The 15,718-nt window shown below is 38.1% G+C and overlaps 1 protein-coding gene across 4 annotated transcripts in view; it reads left to right on the forward strand.

Moving 5' to 3' along the window:
• LOC113060405 (connector enhancer of kinase suppressor of ras 3-like) overlaps positions 1–15,718 on the forward strand; it is a 120,888-nt gene that overhangs the window by 68,348 nt on the left and 36,822 nt on the right. For 3 of the 4 annotated variants that reach the window (XM_026229296.1, XM_026229294.1, XM_026229298.1), the window contains exons 8-15: positions 1,269–1,337; positions 1,652–1,798; positions 4,828–4,949; positions 5,788–5,969; positions 6,125–6,211; positions 6,798–7,036; positions 13,110–13,147; positions 13,414–13,459. In XM_026229296.1, the coding sequence (XP_026085081.1) occupies positions 1,269–1,337; positions 1,652–1,798; positions 4,828–4,949; positions 5,788–5,969; positions 6,125–6,211; positions 6,798–7,036; positions 13,110–13,147; positions 13,414–13,459 (930 nt within the window). The remainder of the gene's footprint in view (positions 1–1,268; positions 1,338–1,651; positions 1,799–4,827; positions 4,950–5,787; positions 5,970–6,124; positions 6,212–6,797; positions 7,037–13,109; positions 13,148–13,413; positions 13,460–15,718) is intronic. The other variant, XM_026229295.1, reaches the window with a different exon arrangement.

Here is a 15,718-nt window from a genome sequence, read left to right on the forward strand (position 1 = left end):
TATAGATGGTACACACACAAAAAAAATTATCTGTATTTTTAGATTTTGCCCTGTATCCCATTGATTTCCTAATGTGGTCATTTTTGGGGAAGTCGTGGCCTAATGATTAGAGAGTCGGACTTGCAATCGAAGGGTTGTGAGTTCAAGTCTCGGGCCGGCAGGAATAACTTCATTGGAACATTATGAAACTTGGTGATTTATTTAATTTAATTTTTTATTATTAGTAGTAGTTTGCAGACAATGAGCTGCAACTCTTGAAGTGAATTATTTTGACTTTATCCAATGATAGAACACTACAGAATCAAAGATATCTGTACTCTGTAACACATGCAAACTAACTTAAGTGAATACAAATTGTAGCGGGGAAGTCGTGGCCTAGTGGTTAGAGAGTTTGACTCTTAACCCTAAGATTGTGGGTTCGAGTCTTGGGCTGACAATACCACGAGACCCTTGAGCAAAGCACCGAACCCCCAACTGCTCCCTGGGTGTTGCAGCATAAATGGTCCACCTGTGTGTGAGTTACATGCAGAGCAAGAATTGTGAGTATGGTGTTACTTCACTTCAGGCTCAAAAATATATATATGCAAAATGCTATTATATATACACTTTTATATAATTGCTCAAAAATATAAAACTATTGCTCAAAGAAACTATTGCTTTTCTTCTAAACATCTTTTTTGCTGTGTACAAAACATATTGTACAGCAGTCATTATTCATTTCTCTTCTCCAATCCATTTAGTTTAGTTTTTATAGAAGATGAAGATCATGTCAAAAATACTTGAGTTTCTAGATGCTGTTTAGTGCTAGAATAACAAGCATATACCAAGTTGTCATATTTCATGAAGTGATTTGTAAGATGAACTGCAGTGCACCACAACATGGAAAGCTCTTCAAGGAAAACAGGAACATTAAATAAAAAAATTACACATTTCTATAGCATGTTTATATATAATGTACAGACTTCTTAAGAAGACATGCTTTTAATTTCATGTTTTAAATTTCAGGTTTAATTGCATTTTACATGTAGCTATTTTGTGTTATGTTGATGCCTATTTCTGGCATTAGAAAAGGAGATTTGATTCATTGGTAATATCAATTTTACCACATTTTTTTAATAATTTTTTTTTTTATTTGATTATAACTTAGTTTATTATTAATACTTAGAGATGGGGGCTGGGATTTTGTCTTGTTCACAAAATTTTCAAATGATTTTGACAGAAACATCAATATTTAAAGAAAACAAATTCTCATAGAATTTCCCCTCTAGTCCCCAGCTGATGTGACATGCAAGATCCACGCTGGAGATGAAGTCATCCAGGTCAACCAGCAGACAGTGGTAAGTATTACTGTACACAAGTTCTTTCTATTGTATATTGGTACTTTTTTCATGTATACATTTTGGCATTGAATGAAATATTTATTGTTATTGTTTTTGTTATTATTGTTTTGCAATTGGTTCCGACTCCTTCTGCTATTTTGGATTAATTTCTCCAATGTGCAGTCTTGATTTAGCATATTTGAAAAGGGTTTGTGCAATGGTGACTTAGATTTGGTTTGAAACCATTTTCAATGCACAATTTGAAGAGCCTGCATCTGTATAAACAGAACTCTCTTTGGTAATACTTATGGGTTTGTGCTTGTTTGCTCCAGGTGGGTTGGCAGCTGAAGAACCTGGTGGCCAAGCTGAGAGAGGACCCTAAAAGTGTGGTGCTTCTTTTAAAGAAAAGGCCCACAGGAACCTCAGGATTTACCCCAGCACCTCTCAAAAACATGCGCTGGAAAGCACCCGTGCCTCAGGTGCATAAATAATAAAGGTTTAACAGTCATCAACTCTCAGATGATCATATAAGTGAAAATAGATAGAGTGTTTGATTTAATGGCACAAACGGGCACAAATCGAGCTGGTTTGGAGCAATTTGGGCAACATGGGGTGGAGAGTGACGTCACATGGTCAAAAAAAAAAGAATGTTTAATATCTCTAACACCAAACCAGTACAAACGTTCATTTTTGTGGCACAAATCAGCACAAACGTAGCACAAACGAATGGCATAGTTTTGGTGATTATTTCTTTTCACGGAGGTGACTTTAGTACCTGAAGTTGGTCAGAAAAGGTAAAGAGTTGTGAGAAAATATGTGTCTCATATCTGTGTCATGTTCAGCAGCTCTTAAAACCGGTTAAAATAACCGAATAACCCAGCTGCTATGATGTATGTTCATCAAAGAACAAAAGAAAAAGAGGAAATCAATATCATTTTATAGCTTTAAGGATTCATCTATATTTAATTTAGAATTTGCCAAAAGGCACATGTAGCGAAATATAAAATTTATTGCGATGGGTTTATGTGAATATTGATTTAAGTTCAATACATTTTTATGCTGATTCCAAGCACACTGAATATATGCCTTTTGAAAAGTAATGCATATTTTGAGTAATCAAAATGTCAAAGGCAAGGCAAGGCAAGTTTATTTATATAGCACATTTCGTACACAATGGTAATTCAAAGTGCTTTACATAAAAGAAAGTAAAATAATCATGAAGAAAAATAACAAAAATAAAACAAGCAATTTTAAAACTTTTAAAATGATTAAGACATTTAAAAACAGTTAGAAAATGATTTTACATAAAAATAAAATAATATAAAATAAAACATTGAAAATATAGTGCAATCAGTTCGGACATTTGACAGTGCTCATTTAATAAATGCACAGCTAAAAATATGCGTTTTGAGTCTAGATTTAAATGTGACTAGTGTTTTAGCACATCTGATCTCTTCTGGAAGCTGATTCCAACTGTGGGCGGCATAAAAACTAAAGGCAGACTCCCCTTGTTTTGTGTGAACCCTTGGTATTTCTAACTGACTTGATCCTAGTGATCTGAGTGCTCTGTTAGGTTTATATTCAGTGAACATATCTGCAATATATTTCGGTCCTAGGTCATTTAGTGACTTATATACGAGTAAAAGTACTTTAAAATCAATCCTAAATGTAACTGGAAGCCAGTGTAAGGACCTGAGGACTGGTGTGATTATGCTCAGATTTTCTGGTTCTAGTCAGAATCCTGGCAGCAGCGTTCTGGATGAGCTGCAGCTGTCCAATGGTCTTTTTGGGAAGGCCGGTGAGGAGCCCATTACAATAGTCCACCCTGCTGGTGATAAAGGCATGAACAAGTTTCTCCAAGTCTTGACTGGAAACAAAACATCTAATTCTTGCAATGTTTTTTAAATGATAGTATGCTGATTTAATTACTGATTGGACATGACTACTGAAACTAAGGTCTGTCTCCAGAATCACACCAAGATTCCTGACTTGATTTTTAGTTGTTTGACCCCTAGAGTCAAGGTATGCATTCACCTTGAACACTTCATCTTTGTTTCCAAATGCAATTACTTCAGTTTTTTCCTTGTTTAACTGAAGGAAGTTCTGGCACATCCAACTATTAATTTCATCAATGCATTGGCAGAGGGAGTCAATGGGGCTGTAGTCATTTGGAGATAAGGTTAGGTAAATCTGGGTATCATCAGCATAGCTGTGATAGGCCATTTGGTTCTTTCTCATTATTTGACTTAGTGGAAGCATATACAGGCTAAACAAGAGAGGTGCAAGAATTGACCCTTGTGGGACTCCGCATGTCATGGACGTCCACTTAGACTTATGCTCTCCTAGACTCACATAATTGCCTCTCCCTTCTAAGTATGACCTGAACCATTTAAGTACCATCCCAGAAAGCCCAACCCAGTTTTCCAGTCTCTCTAGTAGTATGTTATGGTCGACAGTGTCAAACGCAGCACTGAGATCTTGCAATACCAGCACCGATATTTTGCCAGAGTCACAATTTAAGCGAATATCATTTATTTTCTTAATGAGTGCTGTCTCTGTGCTGTGATGCGGTCGGAAACCAGATTGAAAATTGTCCAGGTATCCATTTGAGTTTAAGTATTTGTTCAGCTGATTAAAAACAGCCTTTTCTATAATTTTGCCTATAAAAGGAAGATTAGATATTGGTCTGAAATTGCTCAAAATGGTGTTATCAAGATTGGTCTTTTTCAGGAGGGGCTTAACAACTGCAGTTTTTAGGGAGTTTGGAAATATCCCAGAAAGAAGTGAGGCATTCACCACTTCTAAGAGATCTGCTTTTAAGCAGTCAAGCCACTTTTGAAAAAAGATGTGGGAAGTGTGTCAAGACAACAGGTTGACGATTTTAGTTGCTGTGTCTTCCAGAATTTTGCTATCATTTTTTTCAAAAATAGACATAGTATCTTTTTGATATTTTGGCCGAATCTGTCTGACCTCTGCATTACTTGAGGATGTGCTAATCGCCTTCCTGATATTTATGATCTTCTCAGAAAAGAAAGAAGCAAACTCATTGCATTTGCTGTCTGATAGCATATCAGTGGGAATCTAACTTGGGGGGTTTGTCAGTCTCTCAACAGTGGCAAAAAGAGTACGAGTGTTATTTAAGTTACTGTTTATAAGGTTTGAGAAGAAGTTCTGTCTAGCTGTGGCTAGTTTCACATTAAAAGCATGAAGGATGTCTTTATAGATGCTATAGTGAATTTCAAGTTTCGTCTTCCTCCACATCCGCTCTGCTTTTCTGCATTGTCTTTTCATGAATGTGAATCTGAAACATTTAAAGGTATTTTGACATTTTGGAGTCACACAAATGTCTAAAATTGATTCAGAAATAGATCTATTGTTTGTTTTATCTTTTTTTTTTGTTATGAAAATACAGTTTCAATAATATATCAATTGATTTTTTTTTACTCTATTTAGTGATATTTGCAGAGAGATGCATTAAAAATAAAAATAAAATTCTTATGTTCTACAGAGCTTCACGTCTCCTAGTAAGAGTCAGTCAGACAATTCTGTCAAACTCTGCAGTAGGAAGGACAAGCCAGCCATACTGGACCTGTACATCCCACCACCTCCATCAGTGCCTTACACACCACGGTCAGACTGAATGCTGTTGTCAAAAAAAAAAAAAAAACATTGTGAATGTTCTGTTGTAACATGTAGCATTGTAATACCTCATAAATATCATGGTATTTTGATTCTGATAAATTCTCTGTTCATGGGATGTATCAAAGCACAATGGTGTTATTATACTCCATCACTTTTCCATTGGATTTCTGAACTTAACTCCTAAGAAGTTAAAAGAATAGTTCACCTAAAAATGAAAATTAGTTGAAAATGTACTCACCATCAGGTCATTTTTAAAAGATTTAGATGAGAACATATTTGGTGAAATTTAGCATTAGATCACTTGCTCACCAGTGGATCATCTGCAGTGAATGGGTGCCATCAGAATCAGAGTCCAAACAGCTGATAAAAATGTCACAATAATTCACAAGTAATCCACACCACTCCAGTCCATCAAATTTAAAGTATTGTGAAGCAAAAAGCCACGTGTTTTTAAGAAGCAAATCCACCATTAAGATGTTTTTAAGGTTAAAAGGAGTCCTCTATCCATAATATTGCTGTCATGTCTTCTGAGTGAAATATGCACAGATCAAGCTTCAAAACAGTTCTACACAAATATGTAATGGGATTTTGATGTAAGAGGACAACAGGGAATGGATTTGTTCACTGGAGGAAGCCTTATTATAGATTATCAAGCAACAGTTTCGATTTAAAACACCTTGATGATTGATTTGTTTCTTACAAACGCAGCTTTTCATTTCACAAGATTTTCATCTTTGGGTGAACTATTCCTTTAAACATGATTCTGTATTTTTTATTTTTTTATTTTTTTTATTCCTGCTTAATAAGCTTTTGTCCTCTGTATCAGGGAAATACAGAACAGCTCATACACAAGCCTTAATGCCAGACCTAAAGGTTCGGAGTCCCCAAACTCCTTCCTGGACCTGGAGCGCCAACGACACTTCACTATTGCCGACTATGACAAACTGTCTATTCAACCAGTTGAGGTCAATGTACAGATGCGTCCTAGAGGAAGATCCTCATCACAAGGTCATTATTTCAGAAAAAAAATCAGATTTAAATGTTTCAGATTCACATTCATCCATTTTTATTTCATGATTACAGTGTAGCTTAAATTGAACTCATTTTTTATGTCCTCTTGTATGTTTACATGTATTTTGTGTATGTATGTGTGGTACACACAGGTAAACCACGACCTCTGTCAATGCCTTCAGATACATGTTTGAGCGTGGCAGACCTGTATGCAAAGCCCTGGACACAGGGGCAAAAAGGTACATAACACATTCAAACCAATCCAGTTTAACAACTTCAGAGGCCTCAGAGACACAAAAGGAGAATTTATGTGTTTTTTTGTTTGCTTATTTTCTAACTGAAGAAAAAAGCACCCAGGATTGAATTCAGAAAAAGACAGAATGCAATATTCTCCAAAAACTAACATAGACTAACATAGAGATAGTTACTTAAAGCACAATAATGCTCTTACAATCCAGTGTTACACAGTAAACATAAATGTTTTCTAACCAAAATCCAAATCAAGTCTTTTTAGCTTGTAAAGCTGGTAACCTTTACATGACATATATAAGGATACCAAAAAGGACATGTAGCAGGATGTTTATTTTGCTCAGCTGGTAGCATCGTGGTCATAGATCTGATTCCCTGGAAACAAACTAATAAAAATGTATACCTTAAAATCCCTGTAAGCTATTACAGTATTTTAATATTGTTAAAATGTATTGTATTGTATTACATGAAATATTACATTAAAATAAAATATACATTACATGAAAATATATTCAACATGAATTTGCTCTAGGGCTTTGAAAACATTACATGCATCTTTTAATCTTTTGGTCTTAGGTGAAGATCTTCTGTACAGATACCTAAGCAACGAACGCATACCAACTATCGCTGAGGAGGCCCCGGGCCCCAGCTCGTCTAACAAGTTCACAGCCGAAAGACCTGCTCATGGGATCGACTACTCGAGGAACAGCCGGTTTCTTGTCAGTGCAGATCTACACAACAGCGCCACCATACCTTATCAAGAGGACATAATCAAAAAGACCCCCAACCGGCCCTCCGCGGAGCCCTCACTACTGGTCAGTTGGATCATACAGCTTAAGCTATTGACTCACTAATGTCAGCTTGCCTAAACCCTTTGTCCAGCTTTGTGCAGTGACTCCTTTCTCATGTATTTTTTCATGCTTTCGTTCTCCTTTTGAGATATTTCTTTGTGCCTTTAATTTGTCTACATTACCACTTTACTAGATTGCCTAGAATGTGTCTAAAATGACCATAATTTAACCTCAGAAATGTATGTTTGGAAACGTGGGGGGAAAATTAGATACATTATCTCTGCTTAACTCGGTTGTCATTTCAGAAATAATGACTTGTAAACCACAGTATTAATTTGCATATTAATCCACTTGAAAATGTATATCTACCACTTATAGCTATTTCCACAGTGAAATCCTTGAAATTCATAGTGTTCCTGTAAAAGAAGTACATAGTTGGTAAAAAAAAAAAGAAAAAAAAAGAAAAATGGTAACTACATTTTTTCCCCATTCTTGCTTAACCCCATGCCTTTCCGAACAGTTTAGCCAAATAATTTCTAATTAGAGAAAAAAACACATCCTGTTGTTTCTCGTCTTTTTGCTTTGGATGTCAAACCTTCAACAGATGTAACTGAAGGGTTCAGCAAACTTTTTATTTTCAGTTTCTGTGAGTTCATCATGGTAAATTGTATTGTTTTCTTCACATGTTAAGAGTATGTGTTTTAAGTTATATATATATATATATATATATATATATATATATATATATATATATATATATATATATATATATATACATATATATATTGTGACGAGTCAGCTGCCTCCTCCCTGATTGTCACCGGCACCCCGTCCTAAATCGCCGCCCTTCACCAGGCTCCCGACTGGAGTGGGTGTGTGAGAGGAGGGGCGCTGGACGAGTCAGGGCTGGCGGCGTGTGATGAGGCACACCTGAAGGAAGTGGAGCCTCATTACCGCCGCTGTTTAAAAGCCCAACGCGCCTCTCCTCAGGAGACCGGTCTCTTCCCCGTGCATGCACGCTGGTGTCCTCGTGGGTCCAGGAAGGGAGCGTTGAGGGACTCCCGCGCCACCAAGACGTGAGCTGCCGGACCCGCGATCCGGAGGAGAACCGCACCCGTTTACACGGCCGACGGGCCAGGATGCCGGGCCGTCCATCCCCTACCAGCGCCGCGGCCAATGAGAGAGACGCGGCCGCTAGGAGAAGCCGCCGCCCCTCGCGCCCCGGACCTAGGAGGGGAGCGCGTGCGGCCGCCGGACTCCGCCCCTTGCCTGGACCCTTCCTCCATGAACACTGCCCGACCTACACAAACCCCGCAGCACGACGAGGACACCAGATCCCCTGTTATTTTGGACACTTTTCCCCTTTGGCCACTTATTCCCTTTGTTTTATGATTTCTGTTAATAAAAGCCTCTCCGAGGCCTGACGCCACGCCCACTGTGTCTGTCTTGTGCTCCTCCCGTGACACTGGTGGAGAATGCGGGCAGGCGGAGCCTAGACAGCGCAGTTGGGAAACGTCTGGTGACGTCACCCCCTCTCGCTTGCAAACGTTCGTGAGAACCCAGACTGGGACGGAGGAAAACTGGGGACAGCCTCCCAGCCACACAAGGGGTAAGTGACTTTTCCATTGTCATTTTACCCTGTGGTTGGTTGAGGCTGTCACTAAAACCCGGTTTCTCTGTCCCTGTTCTGGTGTGCTGCGAGAGGGAGGACCGCCCGGAGAGGAAGCCCCGCCCACTCCGACCGTTTGGAGCCTGGTTGAGGATGGTAGCACTCCCGTGTGGGTGGCGCCCTGGGGACGGGGATGTCGCTTGGGAGGGGGAATGTGACGAGTCAGCTGCCTCCTCCCTGATTGTCACCGGCACCCCGTCCTAAATCGCCGCCCTTCACCAGGCTCCCGACTGGAGTGGGTGTGTGAGAGGAGGGGCGCTGGACGAGTCAGGGCTGGCGGCGTGTGATGAGGCACACCTGAAGGAAGTGGAGCCTCATTACCGCCGCTGTTTAAAAGCCCAACGCGCCTCTCCTCAGGAGACCGGTCTCTTCCCCGTGCATGCACGCTGGTGTCCTCGTGGGTCCAGGAAGGGAGCGTTGAGGGACTCCCGCGCCACCAAGACGTGAGCTGCCGGACCCGCGATCCGGAGGAGAACCGCACCCGTTTACACGGCCGACGGGCCAGGATGCCGGGCCGTCCATCCCCTACCAGCGCCGCGGCCAATGAGAGAGACGCGGCCGCTAGGAGAAGCCGCCGCCCCTCGCGCCCCGGACCTAGGAGGGGAGCGCGTGCGGCCGCCGGACTCCGCCCCTTGCCTGGACCCTTCCTCCATGAACACTGCCCGACCTACACAAACCCCGCAGCACGACGAGGACACCAGATCCCCTGTTATTTTGGACACTTTTCCCCTTTGGCCACTTATTCCCTTTGTTTTATGATTTCTGTTAATAAAAGCCTCTCCGAGGCCTGACGCCACGCCCACTGTGTCTGTCTTGTGCTCCTCCCGTGACAATATATATATTAGGGGTGTAACAATACGCGTATTCGTATTGAACGGTTCGTTGGACTAATCAATTATATTTGGAAAATAAATAAAAAATTGTGAAATATAATTTTATGCATTCAACAAGGTAGCCCAATAACCCAAACTACGTAACAGGCAACACCCCTGACACCCCCGAAGAAGAAAAAAACACCAGCTTATATGTTTATGTTAGTCTACTCAGTCAGGCGCTCGCTCACTCAGTGCGCGATGAAGGCTCGTTGCAAAATGGCCAATGCATTTAACAGACCAGAAATAGAAGATCCTCCAGTAACCAACAGGTCTGGTGTTTGGGTGCATTTTACCAATCGATCGGGGCATCCAAACAAGCACGGAAATCAAAATGGACTAGTAGCCTACTGTACGGTGTCGGAATTTCCTGAGCAGTACGATACAATTAACAGGCCTGCACGTTATTAGATAGACAAACTGTTATAAATAGAACGTATGCACGGGCAGTTTTGAAAACTCCACCTACTTTGCTCTTGGCATAGTGCAGCGCAAATTGCATTGTATCTGAAGGGCAACGCTGAGCCCAAGGTCCAGCGCCGCGCGTACCGCGTCCTGTGTGAAAGACCCTTTAGTCATTTTGCAACGAGCCTTCAGTGCATACTGAGTGAGCGAGTGCCTATAGTGGAAAACGCAGGTTTTAAGAACATGCTTAATGTAATTAAGCCCCGTTACAATATTCCTTCACGAGCCCATTTCAGACAGACCGTAATTCCTGCTTTGTTCCAAAAAACATAAGCCCTATAGAGAACCAATTGAGTAAAAACACACTCAATATAAAGAGTTATAGAGTTCCATATACATTACATTATATAACATTTTCATTTTTTTTTATAAGGAGCTGTTTTTGTTTTATACAGTATGCTGCTAAGAAAACACCATAGAAGATGGGTAAAGAATAGCTCCATCATTGTTCAATGTAAAAAAAAAAAAAAAAACGTTAGTTTTAATCAATATATATATTTTTTTTTTAAATCAAGGAAATGCATCTGCCAATTTTTTCTTTTTGCTGTATCTAAAACGTACCGAACCGTACCGAACCGAACCGAGACACCAGTGAATCGTATCGAACCGATCTTTTACATTTGTGGTATTGTGCTTTTGTGGTACATTAGATGGGTATAGTAACAGAAATATTTTTCCAAATGGTTATTGCATTTTGAAATCTTTGGATTTTGTTTAAGTTTTTCTAAAATTTTCTTAATTTTTTGGGGGGGTATTAAAAATAACAGCTCAAGCGTTGTTGTTAAAGAAATCTCCTTTTCATGATTCACAGAAACCTATTATTCCGAAGAAAGTAAGGGTTTTGAATTAAGGGTAATAAATTGTTCAAGCTTTCTTTTTTTTTTTTGTATTTCTTGTAAGGAAATATGGTAACACAGGTTCATGATCACAGCATTGTTCTGGACCAGTGGATACACTGAGAGATGAGAGAATGAGCCAAATAAATGGAAACAAATATGATTAAACACTGTATAAATCACAAATTTTCACAGTTAAATTGCAACATTAGTTGTAATTTTGTTTTCATTGAAAGTGTTTTATATCAGTATTTTTCCATACTGTATCTGGAGTCTGCAGAAAGGATTATGCCATATTAACTTTTAGTTTAAGCTATTTTTCTTTTGTACCACACATTTTGTACCATATTAGTTGCTTCTGACCATTAAAGCTGCTGTTCCAGATGTTTTTGTATTTTGAATTGTCTTGACTGAATTATGCAATTGACTTCATTAAAAAAATTATAATAATAAAAATAAGTAACAGGTAATATTTAGGCATGAAAGATGACATGAAAGGTTACTGTAAATGTTTCTGAAATCACAAGAAATCATGTTTGATGTAACACACAGCTTTTTAGTGTCTTTTGTCCAAGACGTACTCGTTTTAAAGAGGTCATATGATGCAATTTAATTTTTTTCTTTCTCTTTGGAGTGTTACAAGCTCTTAGTGCATAATGAAGATCTATAAAAATGCAAAGACTAAAGTCTCAAATCAAAAGAGATATTCTTTATAAAAGTCAAGACTCGTCCACAATCCCCTAAAACGTCTCATTCTAACACGGCCCCACATCTCTACATCGCTATGTGGGAAGATTTGCATAATTACACCCAGATGTTCATGCAAAGAAAGAAGGCGTACCTTTTATTCTTGTTGTAGTATTGTTGTTGACATGTTGGATAGACGCTGTGTCTGGTTGTGAAAGCGAAACAACTTTGTTTGGCCTTCCAAAAGAGGACGATATCCGCTTTGTCATGCCTTGAGCTGATCCGTGCTGGTCGCTGAGGAAATACTTCAACTTTGCACTGTGGATTCCAGGAACGGCTTTCACCACGGACGAAGCGGAGTCCAGCCCAAGGTCGTCACATGTGGTTGCCACAAGCCCGAAAGATGCTCCTTCACTGAATCCATCAGCCGCGCAGTTCTCAGGCCCAACCGCCTCTGCTCACTCAAGCCGGCCGAGGCTCGTTCAATACTGTGTCTCGCTCTAGGCCCCCAGACTTTGCTCACTAAAGGCCGCGGTGTGTGATGCTGTGTTGTTGAGAATGGAAAACTACTTTGTTTGGCCTTCTAACAATATGTAATATGGGCATAACTTTTCCGTCATACGCTTAAGGTATTCTGCCAATCACAACACACTGGATAGCTGGCCATTCGCTTTTCAGACTGATGAGCCTGAGAAAATCTGAGAAAGGACGGGCATAGAGGAGAAACAATAATGTACAGTATGTGGATTTTTTTTTTTTTACCTTAAACCGCATAAACACATTTCATTACACCAAATGCACAAAATAATGTTCTTTTTAGCAGCATCATATGACCCCTTTAAATATATGGTGAGAATTGTGTGGCATTTTTACAGTAATTTAAAAAGTAAACAAACGTCAGGAAGTAATTAACAATTCCTAATGGTTGTTACTTCTAAAGACAGCTTTGCATTTTTGAAATCCAAACATTGTGAATGACTTCACAAAACTAGGGAGTTGTTTTATCTTATTCTCCATTCCTTTCCTTTTACATTAAGGTTTTACTATCTTTCTAACTGTTTCTGTGTTCTGCCTATATCTATCAGTCCAAATTACCCCAATAATTTAACTTAATATTTCATTCTCTCTTCAATTTTCCCATATTTTCTGCTTTGCCCTTTTTCACAAAATCTGAAATCTGCTTGTTGGCAAAATGCTCAATGAAATGTTTTTTTTTTTTTATTGAAGAAATGCATTGATCTTTGCTGATCAAAGTAACAAACAAGTAATGTCCTCTGGCTTTGCATGGAATGTAAATGTACTCTTTTTGCTTAGACACTGTAAACTGATCATATCTTTTTTCTTAAATCTTTTTTTAATCTAAATTTGAATCTGACATATTTAATAATTAGTTGATTAAAAAACTGTAGCTTTTGACACACAAATACCACCAGTATAGAGTGGCCATCCACTTCTACCTGAACTCATTGTTCAGAAGAAAGGGAATTAAAGATGAAATGTTGAAACAGAGCACAGTGGCCTTGCCCATATTGAAGCATATATTAACTGTTCTTTTTGTCCTGCCACAGGATCCCGACTGGACCTCCAACAACGCATTCATCAACAGGTGGGTGCAGAACTAAGTGACACGTCCATCCCGGCCTCTTTAGAGCTAACTGTGAGCTAAAACAACAGCACAGGAAGAATCTCTGCCAGATAGTTTTTGCTAAGTTATCAGGAATGTATTTTCCTACCATTATGCATGATGCTCTGTTTAAAACCAAATCAGGTATTTTGGTAATACTTAATACTAATAGATAGTATTATTATTATTATTACATAATTTATTGTGCCATGTCGGTTCCTGTATTAAATCTGTTGTCATCTCCTCAGCAGGTACAGCAACGGTGCCATGCGGTCCTGGTCATTCTCTCAAGCAGTAAGAACCATTTTTTTTATTATTATTATTATTTTTTTTTATAGTTTGCAGACAGTGAGCTGCAACTCTTGAAACAAATCATTTTGACTTCATCCAATGATAGAACACTACAGTATCAAAATTATATGTTTTCTGGTTGTATATAAAACATATCCAAACTCACTTAAATGAATAAACAAAGCTGCAGTCATGGTTTTCCAAATATCGATGTATTTTTTATTTTTTTAGTGTGTACAAAACATATTGTACAGCGGTCATTATTACTTTATTTCTCTTCTCCAATCCATTGACTTTGGTTTTTATAGAAGATAAAGATCACATCAAAAATACTTTAGTTTTTAGATGCTGTTTAGTATTAGTATAACAAGCATATACCAACTGCAGTGCCCCACAACATGGAAAGCTCTTGTCCTATCTCTTACTCTCTTCTTTCATCATTTATTAGTTTAAGGGATAATAAATGCAGCAGATCTGATATATTTAATCAGGAACCTGTTTATATTTATTTGTAATTTTTATTATATTAAATGTATTTTAAGTTCTTAAATAGATGAATATGGCATTTAAAGGAGTCTTTCTTAGACAGTGATTTGTGGTCACACTGGTGCCAGCCTCCTCCTGAGCACTCAGTGAGAAACACTGTTGTAGAAGCAGCTCTTGTATTGTCTTGCTTTGAAAACACAGTACACAGACAGAGCAGAAGAATTGACCCTCTCTTCCTGGCAGTGTCATGGCTTGCCCTTGGGGGGATGTTTAGTTAAGCGTTGTGACAATCACCTGTGCAGATCTTTGTGGGAAATTTTCACAGACAGCAAAAACCAGGGTTTCTCACTCACAAGTATTCCGTTGTAACATAGGTTAAAGTTTTAATATTTTTGAATAATAATGAGGATAATGAAAAATGATCATCATAGAAATTTGGTTGTAAAAATTGCCATATAATATTTTACAGACAAATTAATTTAAATATACATCTAAACACTGCACTAATAAAAAAAAATCCTACAGACCGACTAACTCAATGAAAAACCATGGTGACCTCTGGTGGTGAGTTCCAGTTAATCAACTCCTCAATCTAGCAAAAACAAATGTTCTTGGATAAGAATTGTTATTTTTAATTCATTTATTTTATTATTTCATCAAAAATCACCTAATGATTAACAGATCGTTATTTAATGTAAATTAAACTTTCAATTCATACTATCATGCACTTTACAGTGGAAACTATTCATCATTACATGTTTATAAATGCTTAGTAATAGTTCATATATGAGCAGTCATCTCAATGGCAAAATATTAACTATTCATTATTTCTATATGTAAATGCATTGCCTCAACACTTATATCAATATACTATTTCATTAATCAGGGTATTCCTTGAATCATACATCAGCAGGAGAAAACAAATAATTTTTTCAAGAAAATATATCAATGTAATATAAAGAGATGAATAGATTTTTCGCAGGCATTTTGGTTCATTGATGAATATTGCAAACAGTGGCAGCAGAGATGCAACACATGACTGAGACTTCAAGAGTGCAGGACTTGTGGAGGATGTTTTGAAATGTTTCTTGCGTAAGCAGTAGTCCATTTTCTCTCTCTCTCTCTAAAATGATTTGGCTGTGGGCTTGACCACTTAATTTTAACTGTAGTAGGAGGACAGTTACATTACATTTCAGAGTATATATATATATATATATATATATATATATATATATATATATATATATATATATATATATAGATGGTCTGACGCTTCACCTGGCCAAGTCTGGTGCACAGGTAAAACAGATAATTTATACATTTTCATATACAGGTACTGTAAAGCAGCAGTCATCATCTGCAGGCTGGAGATCTAAAAAAAGTTTCTTCTGAGTTATCATCTAAACATTTGAAGAAATGGACAATAGACAACAGACAGCAGAGTAGACAGCAGATTTTGACTTTGAAGTCATATTTTCATGTCACTTATACAGTAAGTGCAGTCCTGTATTCTTGTTTATGATGGTTAATGGCTTATTATTCAAAAAGTTTTATCATTTCATGCATGTTTATGGCAACAAAGCTTTTTACAGCTAACTATCAGATGTAAAAAAAAAAATAAAATCTTCATCGCAAAATTTCTGCCATTCTGTTAGACGTGAAAGAGGAACAAGAGCAGTTTGAGGAAATTGAGCAATGGGTTTCATTTAGCTTGTGTCTTTTCCCACCAACAGTTTCAATGCACTTTTATGTATTTAACTCTTCTGCCCTTTTTCT

Source organism: Carassius auratus, chromosome 42 (genome assembly GCF_003368295.1).
Source record: "Carassius auratus strain Wakin chromosome 42, ASM336829v1, whole genome shotgun sequence".
Taxonomy (NCBI): domain Eukaryota; kingdom Metazoa; phylum Chordata; class Actinopteri; order Cypriniformes; family Cyprinidae; genus Carassius; species Carassius auratus.